At 44.4% G+C, this 23,963-nt stretch overlaps 1 protein-coding gene and 1 long non-coding RNA gene across 2 annotated transcripts; both read left to right on the top strand.

Annotated features, from left to right (window-relative positions):
* The first annotated feature begins 1,541 nt into the window (after positions 1–1,541).
* LOC101169622 (syndecan-2-A) lies at positions 1,542–23,133 on the top strand. The gene is made up of 5 exons (XM_004074157.4): positions 1,542–1,979; positions 18,209–18,320; positions 18,556–18,731; positions 19,711–19,828; positions 21,914–23,133. The coding sequence occupies exons 1-5, from the start codon at positions 1,920–1,922 to the stop codon at positions 22,075–22,077; spliced, it is 630 nt and encodes a 209-aa protein (XP_004074205.1). The 5' UTR covers positions 1,542–1,919; the 3' UTR covers positions 22,078–23,133.
* On the top strand, positions 5,355–8,567 carry LOC110015947. Its single transcript, XR_002291209.2, has 2 exons — positions 5,355–6,112; positions 6,194–8,567. It is a non-coding gene; the product is annotated as an uncharacterized LOC110015947 (long non-coding RNA).
* Positions 23,134–23,963: the final 830 nt, after the last annotated feature.

Consider the following 23,963-nt stretch of genomic DNA (forward strand, 5'->3'; position numbering starts at 1 on the left):
TGTGTCATTATCTAGCCCAGATCAAATACAGGGTTGTGTCAGGAAGGACATCTGGCGTAAAATTCTCTACCACCTGTGCGAATCGGTGAAAGCTGATTCTCTGTGGCAACCCCTGATGGCACATGCCGAAAGGTGGCCTACCGGCATGATTAATTTATGTATATTTTCTTCTCCCAATTTTCTGTAACTTCTTCTAAAACTGCACATATCGTATATTCAACGAAAGCAAAGCTGCCAAATGTTTTGTGTGTACTATTTTGCTGATCAAACAAATGCCATGTTGCAAATGCTGTGATAGTCAACCAGGTGTATTTAGTAAACGGGGCCCTTTTTGGTTTGCTGGGTAATCTGGAGTGACTTTATAAGCATAACATCTGCCCTCTTTTTTTTCAGCCCGATCAGATCAGAGTTTTTAGACCTACCAAACATGATCCAGACCAAACAGATCAGTGTGAAACCCCCTTGCTCAAAAGTTCTCGTTTCCACGTTGATACCCTTTCTCACATAAATTTGTGACCACAATCCACTGAACAATCTCAGTGGGTCAGTGTTCTGGGTCATCACGTGTCCTAGTGTGGCCTTCCACACACACAAACACGCACATGCTGGCAACAGAAGGGGCTTTGCCTGAGTCCTAATTGGCCATATAATCTGGGACACCAGGAGGAGAGATAAATCCTGAGGAAGAGGCCTGAGAACTTCAGAGGGCTGGGGGATGGGAGACTTTTGCGAAAGAAACCTGAAGCCTTTGAAGATAGTTTTAATGGTTATAAAGGTAAAATGAAGGTGGGGCATTTCCTAAAGTGACCTCACCCCAATCAGCTCAAACCCTTAACGGACAGGTTTGACCTGGTTTCATTGAGAAATTGCAGAGTATCATTGGCGCAGAAGTGGAATTTCATATGTTGCTCAGTAATGACGAAAGCAGGCAGGTAGTTGCCAGACGTGGGTTAAACCAAATCCATGTGATGGTTAGAATGCAGAAATTTACGAAAATTCACAAATCATATACTAAAAGCATTAAAATATATTTATGTACATGAAAAAAAAACAGAAATAGAGCAGCTAATCTGTCATGTCTGACCAGTGTGTGTTTGATTGGCTGATTGTTTAACTCTTCAGTACAGCAAATTCTTGATATGGCTTCATTATTAATCATGAATTCTTAGAAAAATTACATTTTTGGTCAGCATAGAATAAGTGCTAAACTATTATGAGTATAGATTTAGTGTTACAATTGTAAATTTTATATACAACCAAAGTCCTACAGAGTTTTTCAACAAGATAAAAGGATTATCAGCTAAATTATAGGAAGATTTTATTGAGTAAAATGTGAAATTTAGACTAAACTATGTTCTGTAGGTGAAAATCTATGTCCTGTGTATCATAACTGCTTTATTTTGTGATATATGTTTGAAGTTTTGATATTAAAGGACGTCACAGAGAGAAGTTGCCTCGCGCCAGCAGGGGGAGCTTTTGTCCGCGTGCCGAACGAGTGCGCGCCTCTTTGCGCAGCTGATGATCAGCTGACTCCGCTCCTAAGGATCAGCTCGCCCACGCGCAGACGGACGCGTCAGAGCGTGACTCCTCCGGTAACGGCCGCGCGGCTCTCTTCACGTTTTTGTTTGTGCGACTTTGGCGCGAGTTCTCCCGGTGTCTCGGTGAAGAGAGGCGCACGCGCTCGCCGGAGCGCCCGCGCCTCAGTCTGCCCTCGTTTCCTCAGAGCCAGCGACGTGTCCTCGCGGGGATTTCAGCAGCCGGGGGCGCCTGTTTGCGTAAATTCAGTCAGGTTTGCGGAGGGGCAGGAGGAGGAGGAGGAAGAGGAGGAGGAGTAAACCCCCCTCCGGCGCAACACGTCTCCGAACTGCAGGAGGAAGAGGAGGAGGGGAAGGTTGTTGTTGGACCCGTGCGGAGGAACCATGAGGAGCGCGTGGATCGTGCTGACCGTCGCGCTGAGCGTCTTCCTCTGCGGGGACACGGTGAGTTCTCCCGGACACGCACGCGCAGCTCCGTCCGCGTGAAGACTGTTTGAAAAAGTTCAGCCTTCACAGCTGAAGGACCCAACGGCGGGTCGACTCGCACTCCGCTCACCTTCAGACGTCAAGTGAAGAAGTCATTTGTCAGACAGATGCAGCTTATCTGTGATTAGACTGAGGAGGTCTGAGCTTCACGAGGAGAACTTCTCCATCTTCAAAACAGAGAAGTGAAGTGGCTCCTCCAGTTTGGAGATCAATCCACAGATTTGACTTTCAGGAATGCAGACCTGGAATGAAAAGTCCTTCAGTTCCTCCTTCTGCTCTTTATGGTGGTGAAACAACAGCAGCTGAAGAGAGCAGCTTGACCTTCTCAGGTTCCTTGAACCAATCTTCTTTTGTAAATCGTTGAATCACTGCGGACCTGGGGTCTAGTTCTGCAGGATCTTCATGTGCATACCTTCTTAGCCAAACGCTCTGACCCGTGCTGTTCTGACCCGTGCTGTTCTGACCCGTGCTGTTCTGACCCGTGCTGTTCTGACCCGTGCTGTTCTGACCCGTGCTGTCCTCGTCTGAACAGCAGTCTGAGGTTCTGCTCCATGGTTGGTTGGTGTCACATTCTGGAGACATGTAGGGAGTCCTAAAGCTACAATCACACCAGCCACCAACCAAGAGTCAAAGTATCATAAAAGCTGAACACAAACAGGCATCGGTGTGTACGTAGCTTAAAATGGACGCATTTTAGTTGGAAGTGAAACTTGTAATTGTCTGAATTTGGTGTTGGAGTATCAACAAATTCACTTTGGATCCATCTCTGTTGAGTTTTGAGGTCCTGGAACACCTGAAGGTCAGTGGATCTGTTTGGTTCTGATGGACCTCCTGAAAGTTTGCTTTCATCTTTTTCTCAGTATAAGCATGATGGATGTTTGTTTGTTAAAGTGAAACCACTGTGAGCCCCCCAGGGCGCACTCAGTCCATCTTCCCACCATTACGCAATCCCTAATGGAGCCTTTGGGGGGCGTTGCAAGGGGACCAAGCTTTTTCTACTCTCCTTCACATCCAGAATGAACCCAACCATCCAGAGGAGGTTGGGTTCATTCACCAGCTCACGTTTCTTGCCAGCTGTTGTACCTCTTGTGTGCTTGTATTTGTTCTTTGGGACTATATGTTATGGGATCATGCTTTTGTGAGGACCAACAAGAACCGTGTTCGACGCAGAGATGATCCCCAAATAATAAGTCAATTCTGGTTAAAAGGGAGTCCAACCCACAATAACTTGTCCGATTTAAAAATTGCAATTTAGCTAATGTGGTGATATGGGTGTGTTCCCGAAGGGAAATATCACACACGTGCTTTGTGTACTTTTGTCCCCAACCCCCAAGGCCGTGAAACAGTAGTGGTCCATGGGTCACTGAGAACAAAAATAGAACTCTTATTCTTCTTCTTATTATTATTATCTGATTTATAAGGAAGTTTGAAATTGGAAAAACTATGGGATACTCTCTTCCACATTTGTCTATGACTCACTCTTTATGCACGTCTATTCGTTCTCCTCGATTAAGCATCGTGAATATGTTTACTAGTTTCTTAACCCTTTTACACTTGAGCTTTGAAATTCTTTCAACTACCCCAACTCTTCGACCCTAAATGGAATTAAAGTAATGCTATCGGATTCTTAAGCGGGGAGAAAAGTAGCCTTGCGCTTTGCACCAATATCCGCACAAAGTCGCTCTTCTCCGAAACAGAATCCGCTGGTTCTCGTCGATTGGGTGAGCGCTTCACTTCAGTGAAGTGTTCCAGATCAGACGGTTTCCCTCTGCTTTAGAATCTGCTGGAATTACTTTAATTGCAAAAATAGTTGAAAAGTTCTTGTAACTGAAAAAATATCAACACTAGAGCTGAAGCTTTGGAGTTAAAGGGTTCAAAAACTGAATCGACTCACCATTCCGTTTTTTTTTTAGATGACATCCTGTTCACAATTGTTGTCAAAATGGTTTTTATCAACATTAACCTTCATAAAACGCCGCTTAGCCCTGCTCTACATATGCTAGCCCTTTAGCGACTGGAGGAATCCCGACTCAATTTAGCCAATCAGAAGGACGGTTCTGTGCTACCATCAGCACAAACCCCGATTTTTGGACGCACAAAATCAGACTAATACAAAATGTTTACTTTGGCTAGAGTTTTCAGAAATGGTCGTTTTTATGACGCAAAAAAACTATCTTTTTGTGTGGGCAGCATCCTAAGCGCAAACAAACAAATGACAAGATACGGATGATAACCTACATCTAATGAAGGGCTTTCGGGGTTTGTGGGGGGTTGGTACTTTTTTGGCTGAAAGTTTTTGGTGGGGGGAGGATTATGGTGTGGGTTTAGTGTGGTATGCATGTTGAACCGATCTGGACCTAGTGTTCTTGTGTGGAAGCGGTCTCTAAGTTGATTCTAGAGTGAAAGAGCCTGAAAAGAGGTGGAGAGATGGGAGAAGTGGTTAGGCGTTTCCATTTTTCCACCAATAAAAACGGGCTTGTTTCACCCCCCCCCACCCCCCCCCACACACACACACATTGTGGTGGCATAGAGTTTGGACAAATGTAGGTTTGAGAAGTTCCCCTTCCTCCTCCACCTCCACCTCACAGGCTGTTTCTCTGGCAGGCTCCCTGAAGACCAGCGGCTCGCACAAAAGAAAACAGATCGAAGGCCGTCCACCACCAACACGGTTACTAAGTAGATCACGAGGAAGGGGGAGCCGGGGGACTTTCATTGGCCCCGCCTTTCTCTTTTTTCCTGTCCTTAGAGACTCATTCAATGTAAACTCTGAGGAGAGAGGAAGAGGAGATGTTTATATTCCTCCTGCGTCTCTAAAGTGGAAGAGGATGCGAGAAAGGGCAGACCTTTTAGTCCTAAATATCCTCCACTTTGTTGCTAAGATGACGGAATAGAAGTAAGAAGCCGGTAAATCACAGGGGTAGAAGATCAAATATGTTTTTGGATGTTATTCTGCAGTTTTTCCTCCAGAAAATCTAACAAATGTCTTGAAACTCTAGTAGTTTTACATTTGAAAATTCTCCCTAGCAACCGTTGTGTCCCGATAACTTTCTTGGTATTTGAAATTTGTGTTGACGATATTTTTGAAGTGTTTATGTTGCCATGGCTAAAATTAGGTGGTGGGGTCGTGCATCCCAAGGACAATCATTTTGAGGAGTATGAGCTGTCATTGTTATTCCAACATTTGTTGCATTAATCCTACAGCTTTAGCTCCGGTGTTAACATTCTTTTGACCAGCGTAACTCTTCAATCGTTAACGCAGTAACGTAATTCCAGTGGATTCTGAAGCGGAGAAGTAGCGGCTTTGGGCTGATGTGCAAAACATTACAGTAGTCATGTGTTTACGAAATCAACGTAAAACTAATGATTCTGTCGCAAAGAAAACCACCATTGCACGTATATGCAACACTTAACGTTGATAACGTGTTGCGTGTCGGTGCAAAGCTGATACTAAAAGCCACTTTACTCCACATCAGAATCAGCGGGTTCACGTTTGACAACATTTGACAATTCTTCCTAGCAACCACAACTTTTTTTTCGCATTTGAATTTTGTGTTGACGATAGTTTTAAAGCGTTAATGTTACCATGGTTACCTTTAGCTGGTGTGGTCATATATCTCTAAGACAGTCATTTTGGAGAGTCTGAGTGGTTGTCGTCGTTCCAACAGTTGTTTCATTGACCTTTTAGCTTTAGCTCCAGTGTTGACGTTCTTACAACTGCTGTAATTCTTTCATCGTTTACGCAATTATTTTATCGTAATTCCATCGGATTCTGAAGCGGAAAAAAAGCAGGTTGGTGCTGTTATGTAACACTTTACAGTGGTAAAGTGCTTACGCCACCAACAATTCAGCTGATTTTGCTTTTCATATCTGCTTAAAAAGCCGCTCTTCTCCACGTCAGAATCAGCTGATTCACGTTGATTGTGTTGTTACGGTCAAAGATTTACGGTTTGTCAAATTTAGGCGTCACCGGTAACATCTCTGGCGGTAAAGGGTGAAGAGCTTAATCTGAGCTTGTTTGTGTTCCGACTCGTGGTTGACATTGACATCATAAGCAGGAAGAAACAGAAGATCAGGAAAGCAACAAAGATCAGGTGGCAATAATCACAAGTGGACCTCCATCACCCGATGCTTGACCTGGAAGCAGTTTATGACCGCTTTGACTTCCTTTGTAGGACCCTAAGAAGATAAAGGTCTGATGAAGAGGAGCTGCACTCAAGGGTACATGGTGTTTCCTCTCAGTGAGCCCCAGAGAGGAAAAAAGAGGGCTCCCCATGAATATTCAGGGTGAGACGTGCTCACCATTGTAAGGCGTCGTAGGAGGCTGCAAACGCGGAGAAAACCAGCCAGGACCCGAATCTGAGCCCTATCATGGTTCCACCTTTGGTAAGAGATAGTGTTGACCAGTTCAGTCAAGCTTTTTGGACTGGAGAAGCTCAAGAAGATCCAGACAAGAAACAGACTTTTATATAACATTGAACATTGATCTTCACAAGACAGAAACTTGTTGAACAAACTTTGAGGTCAACAGAGTCTTTACATATTCTACTTCTGCGATCTTTGATCCGATCAAAGACATTTTGCACATGGAACCGCAGCCTCCTGGAAAAGTCTATTGGCATTAAGGGGTGGGGGAGATGAGATATAGATGTTATCACTGAAGTAGAATCACATATGTTGTCATGTTTAGCGGCCACATTCATGCAGACACCTGCTGCTCAAGTTTGAGTAAAAAAAAAAAAAACAACACTTTTCTCCACGTTTCTGACTGAAACGCTCCGCTTCAGCCGCGTCACTCGAGCCCAACGGTAGTTTTGACAGCTCCACAGGAGCGAGTGCGGGAACAAAAACCGGTTTCGGGGGAGTTGGGGAGAGAATAAAGGACTCTTCTCAACGAGAACATTCATTTTTCTCTGACAGGATCTGACGGTTTGAATAAGGAAGGCTTTCAACAGCGTAGTTCGTATCGACATGCATTTCCTTTGAGAAATGTAAGTGTGATGATTTTTGGTTTGAAAAAATGCAAAGAATAATAATCCGTCATGGGGGGTTTGAAAACAACTTTAATCCTTTTTTTTCACAGGTCAGACAATTGAAATGAAAAAATAAGGAACAAAAATAGAAAACCAAGTGTTGTTTTTTAAATTTTGCACAAAGAAGCTCCCTAATATCAATTTTGTGCAGTTTTAAATAATTGTATGCATTTTATTTGGTAACATGCTGAAAACAGATCCACTGGAATATCACATTTTGATCAGTCACCTTCAAAGATACCGTGTCTGTGTGTTTTTTCCTTCACAATAAAAGCTGAAGTTCCTGCTGAGTGTGAGCTGCTTCAGGCCTCCCAACAGGAGCTGGTCGGTCTGCATGGAACTGGGTGACGTTTTTCAGGTCACACAAACAAATCATAAAGCAACGCAGGACAATTGTTGCAGCTGATGTTGTTTCATCGCTTTATGGAAACTCTCTTTGAACCCTGGAGAGGAGGAAGCACAGCTGCAGAGGGGGAAGCGTGGGAAACTCTGAAATGAATCCTGATGCTATGAGACGGATAGAAACGTGATGTCATCCTAAAAGAACTAAAAGAATGATTCAAATTTCTATAATTAAAAGCCAATAAATATTGAAGTCAATACTATTTATGATTTATGAATCAAGGTGGTGTTTATTGGAGTTTGTAACATGTTCTTGTGACATTTGTTTGATGATGGAGGACATATTTAAAGGAAATTAAGCTAAATAAATTGCATTTATGAATATTCTTTGGGTCAAATCGTTGTACATCAGGAGCAGACGAAGAAATGCTGTTGGGAAAAATAGCATTTTTGTAACAGAAAAATGGCCGGGCGGGGCACAAGCTCCCTGCTCTGCTCCATTCGGATGCATTGACTTATAAACAAATGGATCCATCTACGTCTTTGTTTTCCTCGTCTGAGCTGGCGTCTGACTCAAATTTGTAGGACTAGATGGCTTCGATCTTGCTCGCCATACCTTTTGCCATGCTAATGTTAGTTTGGGGGTGTGAGGGGCTATAAGCTGGCGAGGGAGTGTGTAAACTCTCAGCAATGGGGGAGGGGGCGGGGTTTGTCCCCGCCAAAGCTCTGCTGTCGCTCTGCAGAAACTATGTCCTAGAAAATGACAGAGTTTTATGATTGTGACTTAAAAACAGCAGAGTCGTCATTAAATGACCACTCAGATGGCGTTTCAAATAGATCAAAAGATGATCGGAGCGGGACTTTAAGCTACATTTTCACTTCTTTGAAGGAGAGAAGGCAATACGTTTAAAAAAGATTGCAGTATTTTTAAGTTTTTATCTATAAAAAAACAAAAAATTACATTTGTTTTCCTACGTTGTGATTTATAAAGTCTACGAAAAATTTGTAACACTGCTGATATTGTTTTTGCACCCTTTTACTCAGACTCGAAAAGGAAAAATGTAAAAAATAAATCAGGTCAAATATTTCAGAGAATTTTATGTCAGACACATAAATTTCTGAACAGAATATTTTTTTGCGAGAAATTTGTTGCTAAATAAATAATAAATTGTGACAACATTCTGGTTAATTCGTGGCCGATCACCTCTGTATTGATCCGATATGGATGTTTTCTTGTTTGTTAGAAGTTTTTCTTCTCTGAAAGAGGGCTTAAAGGAGTCCAGATGTCTGTAGGGTTCTACTTCGCCATGAAAGCGGGGCTTGGCGTCGCAGGAGCTTCGCCTGACCTGCAGGTGTCCCGCCTCCAGTAGGAGCGCGTGCACGCCGCTCGTGCTCTAATGCATTTGGGCATCTCATCTGCACGCACGCATGCGCCTGCTCCAAAAGCTTCCGGGAGCGGCTGGACCTGCCACCATCAGGCGGGCGGGCGTCTCTCTAAGCGCACACAGTGTGGCCGTGAAACCGAACCCGGTGGGAGCATCAAAGTGGAACCAGCAGGAGCTGGAGGACATAAAGTCCGCTCTGTGTGGACTCCTCCTGGTGTGTAACGGTAGCCGACCATCGCAGCACAGCTGCATTCCTGTGTGGAGGAAGAGGAGCTTGTTTGACTCCTCTGTCCTTCATCCCCTCGTCCTCAAAGGACTGGAGGCAGCTCCATGATTGCCATCATTTCTGTGTGGAGGTCCCGGTCCACGCTCTTCCTCAGGAGTCCACAGGAGCTTGCCACTCATACGTTCGATGCCGAGGCTTCTGTGCTCCTGGAGTCTTTGGGATTCATCACCGATGCAACTTTTTATAACCGCCTTTAATTATTAACCAAGGAGAGAACACAGAGCTCTTAAGAGGAGTCACTGAGGAGCAGAAAAACACAGCAGCACTTCAGAGGAGGAGACATGAGGAGGTTCTCTTCTGGTGTCCCTTCACTGCTGCTCCCGCCTTTACTTTTTGTCTTCACATTTCTTTTCCTTCCTCCTCGTCTTAATGTTTGGAGGGAAGTACAGTCAGGACCATAAACATTTGGACAGAGACACCTTCTTTCTAATTTAGTTTCTGTACATAACCACAGTGAATTTTAAATAAAACCACTCAGATGCCATTGACGTGCAGACTTTCAGTTTTTACTCCATGGGTTAAACAAAAAGATTGCATAAAAATGTGAAAAACTAAAGCATTTTTAAACACAATCCTTCATTTCATGGGCTCATAAGTAATTGGACAAATGATATAACTGAAAACAAAATGGTCATTACTAATATTTGGTTGAAAAGCCTTTGTTGGCAATGACAGCCTGAAGTCTTGAACTCATGGACGTCACCAGATGCTGGGTTTTCTCCTTCTGAATGCTCTGCCAGGCCTTTACTGCAGCAGCTTTCAGTTGCTGTTTGTTTGTGGGCCTTTCTCTCTGAAGTTTAGTCATCAACAAGTGAAATTCATGCTCAATGGGGTTAAGATCAGGTGACTGACTTGGCCATTCAAGAATATTCCCCTTTTTTTGCTTTAATAAACTCCTGAGTTGCTTTGGCTGTATGTTTTGGGTCGTTGTCCATCTGTATTATGAAACGCCGCCCAATCAGTTTGGCTGCATTCACCTGGATCTGCGCAGACAGTATGTCTCTGAACACCTCAGAATTCATTGGGCTGCCTCTGTCTTGTGTCACGTCATCAATAAACACTAGTGTCCCAGTGCCACTAGCAGCCATGCACGCCCAGACTATCACACTGCCTCCACCGTGTTTTACTGATGATGTAGTGTGCTTTGGATCATGAGCTTCTCCACGCCTTCTCCATACTTTTCTCTTGCCATCATTCTGGTAGAGGTTGATTTTGGTTTCATCTGTCCAAAGAATGTTTTTCCAGAACTCTGCTGGCTTTTTTAGATGCTTTTTAGTATAATCCAATCTAGCTTTCCTATTTTTTGAGGCTTATGAGTGGCTTGCATCTTGCAGTGTACCCTCTGTATCTACTTTCATGCAGTCTTCTTTTTATGGTAGACTTGGATATTGATACGCCTTCCTCCTGGAGAGTGTTGTTCACTTGGCTGGCTGTTGTGAACGGGTTCCTCTTCACCATGGAAATGATTCTGCCATCATCCACCACTGTTGTCTTCCATGGACGTCTAGGTCTTTTTGCGTTGCAAAGTTCACCAGTGCTTTCTTTCTTTCTCAGGATGGACCTCACTGTTGATTTTGCCACTCCTAATACTGTAGCAATTTCTTGCATGTTTTTTTTCCTGTCTTCTCAGCTTAATGATGGCTCCTTTCACCTGCATGGAGAGCTCCTTTGACCACATGTTGTCTGTTCACAACAAATCTTCAAAATGCAAGCATGAGTCCTCTAATCAACTCCAGGCCTTTTATCTGCTTCACTCATAATGACATAACAAGGGAATTGTCCACACCTGACCATGCAATAGCATGGAAGTCAATTGTCCAATTACTTATGAGCCAATGAAATGATGGGATTGTGTTTAAAAAATGCTTTAGTTTTTCACATTTTTATGCAATCTTTTTGTTTAACGCATGGAATAAAAGCTGAAAGTCTGCACTTCAATGGCAACTGAGTTGTTTTATTTAAAATTCACTGTGGTAATGTACAGAAACTAAATTAGAAAGAATATGTTTCTGTCCAAATATTTATGGTCCTGACTGTAAGTAAAGTGAAGGGAGGAGCAGCAGCTTCACCTGTACAGGTGAGCTGGTTAAAGATGCTGAGCGGCGCTGTGGGTCCAGTCAGTATTCCTGCAGATCTCCTCCTCCACAAATGCAGAACCGTCATGTGACTTGGTGTGGGTCACAACCACGGACTTGTAAGGTGACAGCAGCTGATGTGCGAGGAGGAGGTGCCTCGTCTTCCTCATCCTGACTCCCACAGTTGAAGGTTAAGCCTTTGTAATGGGATCAGAGGTCGCCACCTGCTGCTCGGCTCCCATCATGCCCTGCTGTCTCTCCCTGACATCATTCAACTTTTTATTTATTTGCTTCTTAACAATGTCGTCTGACCCCCCCCCCATATCCTCTTAAGGAAAAGGCCGAGTGTGAGTTTAAAGACTTCAGATTAGGCAGCCGAGTGGTAAATGGTAAATGGCGTATACTTGTATAGCGCTTTCTACCTTTCGAAGGCCCAAAGCGCTTTACAGTCACAGACCCATTCACCCATGCACACACACATTCACACACAAGAACGGCAGCCGTCTCTTCTCTATCCCCTTCTGATCGGTCAGCTAAACTGTGGGACCTGAGGCACACACACAAGCATTTACACAATCATGCATCCCCACAATCATGCACCTACACAAACATGCGTCTATACAAACATGCGTCTACACAAACATGCGTCTACACAAACATGCGTCTACACAAACATGCGTCTACACAAACATGCGTCTGCACAAACATGCGCCTGCACAAACATGCGCCTACACAAACATGCGTCTGCACAAACATGCGTCTGCACAAACATGCGTCTACACAAACATGCGTCTACACAAACATGCGTCTACACAAACATGCGTCTACACAAACATGCGTCTACACAAACATGCGTCTGCACAAACATGCGCCTGCACAAACATGCGCCTGCACAAACATGCGTCTGCACAAACATGCGTCTGCACAAACATGCGTCTACACAAACATGCGTCTACACAAACATGCGTCTGCACAAACATGCGCCTGCACAAACATGCGTCTGCACAAACATGCGCCTGCACAAACATGCGCCTACACAAACATGCGCCTGCACAAACATGCGTCTACACAAACATGCGTCTACACAAACATGCGTCTACACAAACATGCGTCTGCACAAACATGCGCCTACACAAACATGCGCCTGCACAAACATGCGCCTACACAAACATGCGTCTGCACAAACATGCGTCTACACAAACATGCGTCTGCACAAACATGCGCCTACACAAACATGCGTCTGCACAAACATGCGCCTGCACAAACAAATGACAAATAGAAGTGGGTTTCCAAAATGAATTCCAATGTTTTTAAGGTTCCTCTTTGGAATTTTAAGCTTGTTTGTCAGCATTGAAGTCACTGACTGTTCCTAATTTTTGTTTTAGTTAGACATTTGATTAGAGTTAGACTAATTGGCAAAACAAATAGAGAATCTGACAGTTGCTGTTTACAAATGACAAACCTTTTCTTTAAACTGGCCTCTGTTTCCAGTTCTCGGGAAAGATTTGTTTTGTTTCCGGATCATTCTGGTGCATCATTTTCTGTTCTCAACAAGTAATTACGGTAAGCTGTAGTTTGTGAGCCTTGTGGGAGGTGTGTTTGCTCCTAAAAGAATCGATCTTGACTTGCTCCTCTCTGCCAGGCTGATGGAAGACCGTGCGATTCCTCGTGCTCCTCACAGATGCTTTGGCAGCAACAAGAGGCCTGATGGCGCTTAGATTCCTGTTGGTTGAGGTTAGTCCAGCTGGAGGATGAGGGTCTCTGCAGCTCACATGTTAACTCGGCATATCCAGCTGTGCAGTGCCGATTGGGGAGGGGAAGGGTGAAGATGAAGCTTGATGGGAGAGATCCTCTGCTCCTCCTCCTCAGCACTGCGAAGGTTTCCCACGGTCCACAGATTCACAAAGAAGCTGCAGTTTCCTGAGGAGCTCCACCTCTGTTTAACAACAAGAGGAGTTCCTGTAGGTTCTGGCTGGTCCCCATGTGGTAGGAGCTGAGGAGGTTAGAGAATGTTGCCGGCCTCCTTATGAGGAACAGTCTGTGCTGAAGGCATTTTTCTCTGAGGTGTGGGCGGAGCCACGCCGTAACGCTCCGTCAGAGCTGAGATGTACGAGCTGGTGATCATGGAGGAAGTGGGATGAGCGCTGGTTCTTCAGATTCCCCACATGGAGGTCTCAGAAACATTAAAATGTAATCAAGCAAAACACTTCACTGTGTGACCAAGAATAAATGTTGGATTCTTCAAAATTGCTTTGTCTTCATAAACACCTGTTTTACCTGCTCAGGCGAACAGAGCGGCTGGACAGGACTCTGAAGAAGCTCTGAGAGTCTTTAGAAGACCAAAGCGGGAGAACCATCTGAAGGGTTGAACATCAAACCCGTCTGCTCAAATCCTGATCGATGCAGATCTGATTTGAAGAAGGTTCAGTGTTCCATGACCCTGCACGTCTGAGCTGGAAACCCCATTTCCCCCTTAATTGTGCCATGTTCCAGGTTGTTTTAGTAATAAGAGGTCAATCTGATCAAGGATCTAAAGGGTGGGGTGTACGGGGGGGACATTAATCTCGTGTTGGGAGTTTGCATGTGCAGGTCAATGTGTGTCAAATTGGGTTGATGGTGACAGAACTGCAGGTTTTCTGTCTCCATAAATAAAAGTCTGTGTTGCAGCTCTACTTCTCTCTCCACAGCCCATTTATTTGGATCAGTGAGTGATCAGGAAGTCTGAAATTCTGCAGATTAGAACCGATACAAAAATAGAGTTTTGGATTTTTTTAATGGCAAAGTACCAACTTCCAGTCTGTCATCTCTCTTTTTCGAAATAACATTTTCTTTATAACCACATGAAGAACTAATACCACACAAACAGTTTTTTACGTTTAACTGAACTCGGCATGTAAGCATTTACAGCGCAGATTTGAAAAGCATTGGAGCCTTTACAACAGCTGACTGATTCTACTTTGGCAGCAGAAATCTCAACCAAACATGTCCTGCATTTTCAGATCAGGCATGCAGAACGTCGGGGTGGGGGGTAGAATTTCTCTTTACTGAACTGATTAAGTGCATCCGAGTTTTTTGGTTGTCTGCTGCCAATTCCTCTCCGGAGTTCAAGCCACAGTAAGACTGCAGAGTATTTAAATCCAGGAGCTGGTTTCCTTCCATAAGCTATTTGTTTTTTTTGTAAACTTTTACGTATTGTAATTGACTGAGACTTTTCCAGACTCCTAAATTCAAAGTTGTGTTATCTCTGCCCAACAACAAACCCCTGACGTGTACGCCCACCTTTGAGAAGCATCAAGACCTTCAACAAGTACCCAACCGTTCCAAAAGCATTAGCATTTGACGTCACCTAAACTCTCTAAGGAACAGAATCAGGCCAAAACATCACCTGGTTGACAGGAGCTCATCATTGACGATCCGTTGGTATTGTAATCAACAAACAACCATCTTCAAATCCAAACAAATCAATGTTTTTTTATTTTAACTTTTTCGTATCGTCCTTTTCAACAGAAATGGAAGCAACAGAGATTTCTGTTAGCCTTTACGTTGACCCCCTTGCAAACCCTCTTAGAATATTCTTCTTTGTTCTCTAGCTGTCAACTGTACACGATAAACTTTCTGAACTTTCTCCATCTGTGGACACGTGAACAGAGATATTTATGCTACCTCTCCAGCTTCATGAAAGTCAACAGTTCTTGATCTTCCAGGAGTCTGAGAACGCTGTAGTGTCAGGCATGTCTAACTCAAGACCGGTGTGTGATTTTAGAGAGCAGCTTAAACCAACACAACCCATCTGATCACATGGGACAGACTTGGCTGACGTCTGGTTCCAATTAGCTCTCGGTTTCGTAAACATTAGCCTGTGCATTCACATGTTTTTCTCAGCTGTAGTGTGGGAATACAAACAGATTGTGTTTAATTAAAGTTTTGTTTAATTGGACTTGGTTTTTCTATTCTTGTGTTTTAGAATCAGAAAATGTCCAATTGATCCCCAAATCCCAGTAATTTCCAGAAGGTTCACATATTTGTTGCAGATGTGTTCGACAAAAGAATAATATGCTGGGAGAGAAAACGGTGCATCCTTGCAACACGTGATGTTAATTATCTGATGTGAATGATTGAAAATTTTGTTTGATGGTCCCAAACCTCTGGGAAGTGGACTGGTACCGGTCCGTGAGCCACTTAGTACCAGGTTGCAGACAGAAAGAAAATGCATAGGCTGACTTTGATTATGTCCGTTTTGTTTATTTTCTGATACTGAAGGAAGTTTTATTTTGAAAAACTACCGGATTCCGTTCACCTCATCTGTCTGTCACATGACCTTAAGGAGCTGGTCGAAGTTAGTAGTTTAATGCTTAAAAACTAAGAAAAATCAAACAAAAAAGTAAAAAGAGTCAATGAGGAAAACGAATAAGAGTCTTCAACTTCAAAGCTGCGATTTACACACAAAAGCAGGAGTTTTCCGCGACAAATGGATTTATCGAGACAGTTCTTCTCAAAAACGAAACAGCTTTGTTTGATATGTGGCTGCTGACTTTTTAATATTTCAAATGCACAAATAATAAAGATGCAGACACTTTGGATTCATTTCTATAATGATATTTATATTCTGTTGTTCCATTTTATTTTTGCTTTATTTATCCATCACACCTTAAAAGTCGGACGCAGCTAAAGCTAGCCTCCGGTTTGACGTCTGTCAGCTGCAAACATTTAACAGAGAATGATGTTCTGTTGATAATGTTGTCAACTTGCTGAAGACGTGTCCGATCCGAGGAAACTTGTAAAAGGGAGATTCATAGTGGATTAGGCAGGCAGCTGTTAAACTAGAACAGAAAATGTTCTTAAGATAAAAATAAATCCAAAATAAATCAGGATTTATGTAAAAACAAAATATGAAAAATCATTTTAATTTGAAAGGTGATCTCAGAGTGAGTTGAGTTCTCAGTGCTATAATGGTCTTGTGAGTCGCACAAACAGTCGCGCAACTTAAATCTCGTGGGCCGCGACTCAAGTCTCGTGTGCCGTGACTCAAGTCTCGTGGGCCGCGACTCAAGTCTCGTGGGCCGCGACTCAAGTCTCGTGGGCCACCGCGACTCAAGTCTCGTGGGCCGCCGCGACTCAAGTCTCGTGGGCCGCCGCGACTCTAGTCTCGTGCCCCGCGTCTCAAGCCTCGTGGGCCGCGACTCAAGCCTCGTGGGCCGCGACTCAAGCTTCGTGGGCCGCGACTCAAGTCTCGTGCGCCGCGACTCAAGCCTCGTGGGCCGTGACTCAAGCCTCGTGGGCCGCGACTCAAGTCTCGTGGGCCGTGACTCAAGCCTCGTGAGCCGCGACTCAAGCCCCGTGGGCCGCGACTCAAGTCTCGTGGGCCGCGACTCAAGCCTCGTGGGCCGTGACTCAAGCCTCGTGCGCCGCGACTCAAGCCTCGTGGGCCGTGACTCAAGCCTCGTGAGCCGCGACTCAAGCCCCGTGGGCCGCGACTCAAGTCTCGTGGGCCGCCGCGACTCTAGTCTCGTGGGCCGCCGCGACTCTAGTCTCGTGGGCCGCCGCGACTCTAGTCTCGTGGGCCGCCGCGACTCTAGTCTCGTGGGCCGCCGCGACTCTAGTCTCGTGGGCCGCCGCGACTCTAGTCTCGTGGGCCGCCGCGACTCTAGTCTCGTGCGCCGCGACTCAAGTCTCGTGGGCCGCGACTCAAGTCTCGTGGGCCGCGACTCAAGTCTCGTGGGCCGCCGCGACTCAAGTCTCGTGGGCCGCCGCGACTCAAGTCACGTGGGCCGCCGCGACTCAACTCCCGGGGCCGCCGCGCCTCAAGTCTCGTGGGCCGCCGCGACTCAAGTCTCGTGGGCCGCCGCGACTCAAGTCTCGTGGGCCGCCGCGACTCAAGTCTCGTGGGCCGCCGCGACTCAAGCCTCGTGGGCCGCGACTCAGGCCTCGTGGGCCGCGACTCAAGTCTCGTGGGCCGCCGCGACTCTAGTCTCGTGGGCCGCCGCGACTCTAGTCTCGTGGGCCGCCGCGACTCTAGTCTCGTGGGCCGCCGCGTCTCTAGTCTCGTGGGCCGCCGCGACTCTAGTCTCGTGGGCCGCCGCGACTCTAGTCTCGTGGGCCGCCGCGACTCTAGTCTCGTGGGCCGCGACTCAAGCCTCGTGGGCCGGGACCCAAGCCTCCTGGGCCGCGACTCAAGCCTCGTGGGCCGCGACTCAAGCCTCGTGGGCCGCGACTCAAGCGACACCAGCCCTTAAAGCTCTCGCAGCCCTAAAGTTCGCACCAGCCCTAAAGTTCTCGCAGCTCACAGCTAGGATTAGAAATATCATTATAGTTCTCCTGCTCAGACAGCAGACACGGACCCTCAATGACTTCTTAATGTTCTCACAGCCTCATCCAATGGTTATTTGGTGGCGTCATTGTGTCGTTCCTGCAGGACGGCCAAACATTTTGGACCAAATGTTCTCCTGATTTGCTCCATCGGCAGCTTAGAGCAGCAGTTTCCTCCCGTGCTGCTGTTGTGCAGGACTTAGCGGGATTAGTTCTGGTGGAGAGTTTGTGGCTTCAGTGAATGCGAATGTGCGACTGCACAATCTGCCTGTCATGTGAGAAACATTAAAGTCATCTGGGTGACCCCCCCCCCCCCCCCCCCTTGCTGGTCTGCAGCCCATCAGAGGGAAAACAGTAAATCTTTGTTTCTGAGCCGACTGCAAAGATGTTGCTAAAGAGAAGAAAAACATTGTAGGAAGGACTTTAATAGCTAGAATTGGTGGCTCTTCCTTCCTCTTCTGAATAAACTCTTCAAATTTGGACTGAATTTAAAATGCAATCATTTTTTTGTTCCTTTGCTGTGTTAGGAATATTTTGAAAGAGACTAAACATGATTTCTATTCTTTTAACTAAATGATCACTAAAAGAGTGATAAAAAATGGATCCATTTCCTGAACCTGCTTAGTCCCTGTCAGGGTTGCGGGGTTGCTGGAGCCTATCTCAGCCACTGTTGGGCTGAGACACTGTGGGGTACATCCTGGACAGGTCTTTGTCCCACGTTTCTCTGACGGTCCTCCCTGAACGTTCTTCTGTGTGTTTTCAGAGAGCAGCAGCTCAGGCCTCCTCACAATCGGATGACCTGTTCCTGGAGGAGCCCGGCTCAGGAGGTGTCTACCCTGAAGATGACGACGACTTTAACTCTGGATCTGGCTCAGGTACAGTAGCAGATTTTTTTGTTTGCTTGTTCCTCACCCTCTCTGTAGTTATTTTAATTCCTGCAGCTGTGGTAAAGCAATTCTTCTGCAGACGAGCTTCATTTTGAGGTTCTACTGGTCTGAACCTACACCAGATCCAAACTTCAAACCATTATCCACTAAATGTGAAGGTCTGTGATCAGAAGTTTGGTTTGCACACATGCAGGTTGACGGTTGGATGCTGTTCTCCTTACAGGTGCCGGAGGAGAGGAGGAGGAGCAGGAGGCACCAATGACCACCAGCATGGTCTTTGTGGAGGCCAAAACAGCTCAGCCCACCAAGACGATCCTTAAAAACTTCATTCCAAAAGTAGGCGCCATCCCGGACAGAGGCTCCAGAAAAGACCTCCCAAGAAAACCCATCACAACCGAGGTAGGATGTCCAGAAAAACGTCCAACTAACCAGAAAACCAAGAGCTGAGGGAGTCGGTTAGAACTGAAGTTCCTTGAAGTTCCTTGTCTTTCCTTGCTCCTTCAGCTGGCCTTTTAAAGGTCTAGTTCCCGGCTCAGGTCACCTGGGTCACTTGATCTTTATTGTTTATTTAACCCTTTAACACCGAAGCTTTAGCCCTTTTTTTTCTTTCGACAACCGTAACTCTTCAACCGTTTAGGCAATTAATGTAATTCCAGCGGATTCTGAAGTGGAGGATAGCAGCTTTGTGCTGATCTGCAGATATGTTGAACCGTTTCTCTAATCCTGGATTCCTACCTTGAAGTACACATGTTTTCTTAAGCCCAGAGCTACTGACCTTTGAGACCACGCCCTCATGGCAAGGACTCTAGTGATACTCCTTCTGAGAGCATGATCGAAGAGACACATTTCAAGAAACGAACGTCCTTTCTTCATCGCATGGGTCAGATCAGGACTCTGGTTCCCTCTGGAATTCTGGCAGGTGGAGCTCCCAGGTAAAGAGCAGAACCGGGCAGTAGAAACGTCACGAGAAAGTTCTGCTAAACACAAAGTCGTCTCATCTGAAGGAGCGCTCGTATCCTCAGCCGGCCGGAAGATGTGGCTGAACCTTTGTTCTTCCATGTCAGATCTCTGAAGGTCTTTTGCCTTTTTATAAAAGAAACAAATGTTTGCGTTTTAACTTCATGGTTGAGGTTTTGACTCTGGAGACTGGGGAAGTATTAACAATGTTCACCACAGTTTGTGAAGTTCCTGAGAGATATTTGATAAAAAATACTCCTTTTGAAGTATATAGAGATACTTTTTACATTTTGAGATGTCCTCTTCATGATCCGTCCGTCCAAAGGATTTGTAGATTTCCTCCCAGAATGATTTCTATGTCTCTGCCAACTTGCAAAATTCCAACTCTGTCCTTAAACCTTCTCTTTTTTTCCTCCACCAGGCTCCAATTCCGGTCTCAGAGGACCAGAAGATCAGTACGACTGGTTCTCCAGGCTCTGGCCCGGGGCCCGTTGAGGTCCACTCAGAGAACCTCTTTCAGAGGACGGAGGTGTTGGCAGGTGGGGGTCCAAGTTCAGTCAATTTTTGAGAGTGAAGTTAAACATGTTAAAAAAAAGTTAAATGATGGGAATAGAGCTGGAGATGAAGGTCAAGAGGATAAATTAATCCACAAAAATCATAATTGGGTTGTAGAGAATTAATCTGAAATATGTTAAGTTTTAATAAAAAGGTCAAAATTGAGGAAAACTGTAAACATTGAAGGAAAATAAACCAAAATATTATTTTGATGACACAAAAATAAGATAAATTTTATAAGATATTGTTATATATTATTAGGATAGTTAAGTCAAAACTGTTGACAGTTATGTGGATAAAAAAAAACCTGTTTACATGCAGTCCTGTGTTTCAGCCAGTGGAGGTTAGCCAACAGACAGGATTCAAAGACAGAAAGTGTTCCAGAGCATTTCAACAGTTTAAGAAGGTGCTTTTAGGTAAAATGAGGTCTGTGTTCCTCAGACATAAAGTCAATGACGCAAAAAATCAAAAAGCAGTGTTAATATGATGTGAATATAAAGAAAACATGTTACTACATGAAAAGCATTCATTAGCTGCACAGTGGGGGAGACTGCATTGCTGGAACAATGAAAGCAGTACAACCATAAAAAAGCATCTCCACCATTTATTGACTTCAATATTAGATAACATAAAAGTAGATCCAGCCTTAAATGTCCTTCTGTTTGGAAATGATCGCGTTTGAGAGTTTTTGTATAGATTTCAGCCTGATGGGAACATTTTGATAAACTCATTATTGAAAAATCAAATCAGCTTTCTCTGGCTTTGGGGCAGTGGTTGAACTATCGGGATTCTGATCGCAGGTTTGGTTCCAACTCTGCCCAACCATGTGTGTTAAAGTGCCCTTGCCGGTGCATGGCAACTAAATTGTGGCTAGATTGTGGCTGTGGCTTAACATGGCTAAAATTGTGTGTGAATAGAGAGTGATTTGTGCATCCCTAAAGAAAGCTGAAAGGTAAATGTATAAGTAGATGCCATTTATCAACAAGCCCACACAGAAACTAGATTTTCAGAGATAAAGTTGACTTCATAAAGATTCAACTCGGATTGAAAACCTATTAAATGGTAGAATCAACTTGTAAAATGAACATTGCAGTGGTCCCCAACAAAAAAAAAAAACCCACTCACAACGACATTGTTCATCCAATTCTGAATTTAGTTTTATTTTGGAAAACCACTGGATTCTCCCCACAATCCACTCATTCTTGACGCAGGTCAAGTTGCTCGGTCACGTGTTGAAAATCTATCCACTGCGCTCTTAAAGCGGCTGCTGCGACAGCTAAACTGAAACCCCCAAGCTACTTTTTGAAAAATTTATTTTTGTAGAAAGGAGCCAGAGAAGAAACAGAAGAACAGCTTTTGATTTCCAAGAAAAAGGTTTTACATTTTAAGAAGAAAAAAAAAAGGAACCTATTCTACAAAAATGTATTTTATTGTGACAGTTGTTCCAACAACCTGACAGTCTAATGTTACAACAATGTTGCTAATAAAGTTGTTTAAAAGGTAGAATTACGTTCATTATTATATTGAGGAAATTCTAGTTCAGTGACTATTTATTTGTATTTATTCATTGCGTTTTTAAGGTCGGTCAAGGCTAAAGTTGGAGTGCGATTAATTTATTTATTTTTTTCTTTTTTTTCCTTCCTTTTTTTTCAAGCTTTAACTGTTATGGGTTAAAGAAAAATCTAGCGCATTTTAATGGTTCCTTACGTGAACAAATAAAGTTTAAAGCAGCTGCAGAAATTTTATAGGATAGAGATGAACTTTACCCTCAATAGTTAAGGGAAACTGGAGGCCAAAAACAAAATTTCCGTGTCGCTTCATCCTCTTTGCACTGCTCTGTGAAAATATTTTCTGACACTAAACTAGTCTGTGGCTTGAAAAAGGTTGGGGACCACTGCCCTAGTGAATAAAGTCAAAAACCAGAAAGTCATCGTCTTTGCTGATGATGGTTTGTTTTTTTTTTTGCTTTGTTGTAAAAAAAAAAAAAAACTGCTGTTTTTTTTAACCAATTTGACACAAGATTCAAATTTTACATTTCACGACTTTAATCATAACTCCCTCTCTTTCAGCTGTTATTGCAGGCGGCGTGATTGGCTTCCTGTTTGCCATCTTCCTCATCCTCCTGCTTGTCTACCGCATGAGGAAGAAGGACGAAGGCAGTTATGACTTAGGGGAGAGGAAGCCCTCCGGTGCGGCCTACCAGAAGGCCCCCACCAAGGAGTTTTATGCATAAAGCCCCGCCCAGTTGGCGGAAACCTGCCAGAGACTGTCCACTAGAGTCCACGAAAAGCCGTGCGAGCACACCAAGCAGCAGCCAAACATGGCAGAGGTCAAATGAGAACTTTTAGTATCCTTACTGAGACTTTTTTCTTCTGTGTGTTTCTGAAACCTTGACAGCCATCTTTCGATGAGTTCTGCTGCGGAGCGACGCTGACTGCAGCAGCACAAAAACGCAAGTTTGAGTGGAAACAAACGTCAATTAACAACCTTATTTACGCTTTGAAGGAGCGTCTTTTTCTGTCGTTGTTCTGTAGTCCAGACACGGTAATGCCATTGGTTCATGCCTTTCAGTGTTTGCTTTCTGGACTCTTCTTCAGCTTCGCACTGTTTTTGTGTAGGTGTCTTTTTTTTTTTTTTTTGTCTCACACAAATTTCCTAGTTATCGCTACGGCTTTCACCTGAGGGGGGCGGTGTTGTTTTTGACCCACACAGATGCACAATCCAGCTCGTGTCAGACACCTGGTTGCCACTCTGCACAAGTTTGCGTGATCCGGACGCTCCTGAAGATTTCCCAACGCCTGGAGGCATTTTATCGTTCGCCCATGATGCTTTGCTGGAAGCAAGGCAGCACAGAGTGGCTGCAACCATGTCACATGACTTTTAGCCCCTTCCCTCTGCTCTTTGACATTTTACCTTGTGACCTCATGGCTCCTTCGGTTTGCCGCTGCTTTTTCTACATCCAGAGGTCACATGGTCAGCAACACCCACTTGCACCCAAAGACTTTTTGCCCCGCCCCCACGTGTTTCCTGTATGTTAGTTTTTATTCCTCGCTAGTGTATGAGATGATATTAAAGTATGTGTAAGTATATATATATATGTGTATATTTACAAGTCTAAAACCTTCAAAGTGCCTACGTGGAATCATGCTCCTGCTGAGCGTGGGGTGGGGGAGGGGTGGGGGGCAGTGTGACTGTAAAGCTAACTTTTTTTTTTAGTCTTACGAAGCTGACAGTATTGTACCTGTAAGTTGAAACAACACTACTGAATAAACATTGTGGCCTAACGTCACGCCGAGTCATCTTGTGTTCGGCCCCCAATAAGTCCATTAAAGCCGAGAAGATCGAAGAACAATCTCCCTACAGCCACGGAAAATGACGCTCAAATATCATCTTAGAAAGAGCGGTACATACGTGAAGATTAATGTCAAGCTGCAGGTTCAAATAAAGTTATTATAGTCTCACTCTGATCATGTTTAGATCTTTTTTTGAATCGTTCCCAGTGGTCTTTTAATTATGATTATACCATTTTTAGGCCAAATCCAAAAACCTGACGTATTTTTTGTAGAGCGTCAGTAGTTCCCTAAAGATTCACTTCTGAGTTGTGGGCGGGACTATTGGCACAGAGAAACCCCGCCCCTTCCCTTCCCCATGGCTGAGAGATCTCTGTTTACCCTGTCTCCTGCTAGCTTATAGCCCCTCACACCCACAACCAAACATTCCCCGTGCAACAAAAATGAGAAGTTACATTGAAGCTGTCCAGCCGTAGAGTTTTGATCCAGACGCCAGCTCGGGCGAGGAAAACAAAGACGGTCACGGATCTATTTGTCCACACGTGGATGTAATAGAACCGAGTGTATCAGGGAGCTTATGGCCCGCCCAGCGCATTTCCTATGACACAAATACAATCTTTTTCATATGGCATTTCTTTTTTCTGCTTCGAAATACTCAGAAATGCAATTTAAGCTTAATTTTCCTCCATCAGAAAAATGCTACAATTTAGGAATTTACTTATCAACTTTGAGAATGAAGCAGAAACTAAATTTAGTCAGTAAACTTAAAAAAGTGTTGATCGGGAGTCTGGACTTAACAATTTTTTTTTAGCAAGAATGAAAGTTTTTA

The sequence above is a fragment of the Oryzias latipes genome, chromosome 11 (genome assembly GCF_002234675.1).
Source record: "Oryzias latipes chromosome 11, ASM223467v1".
NCBI classification, from domain to species: domain Eukaryota; kingdom Metazoa; phylum Chordata; class Actinopteri; order Beloniformes; family Adrianichthyidae; genus Oryzias; species Oryzias latipes.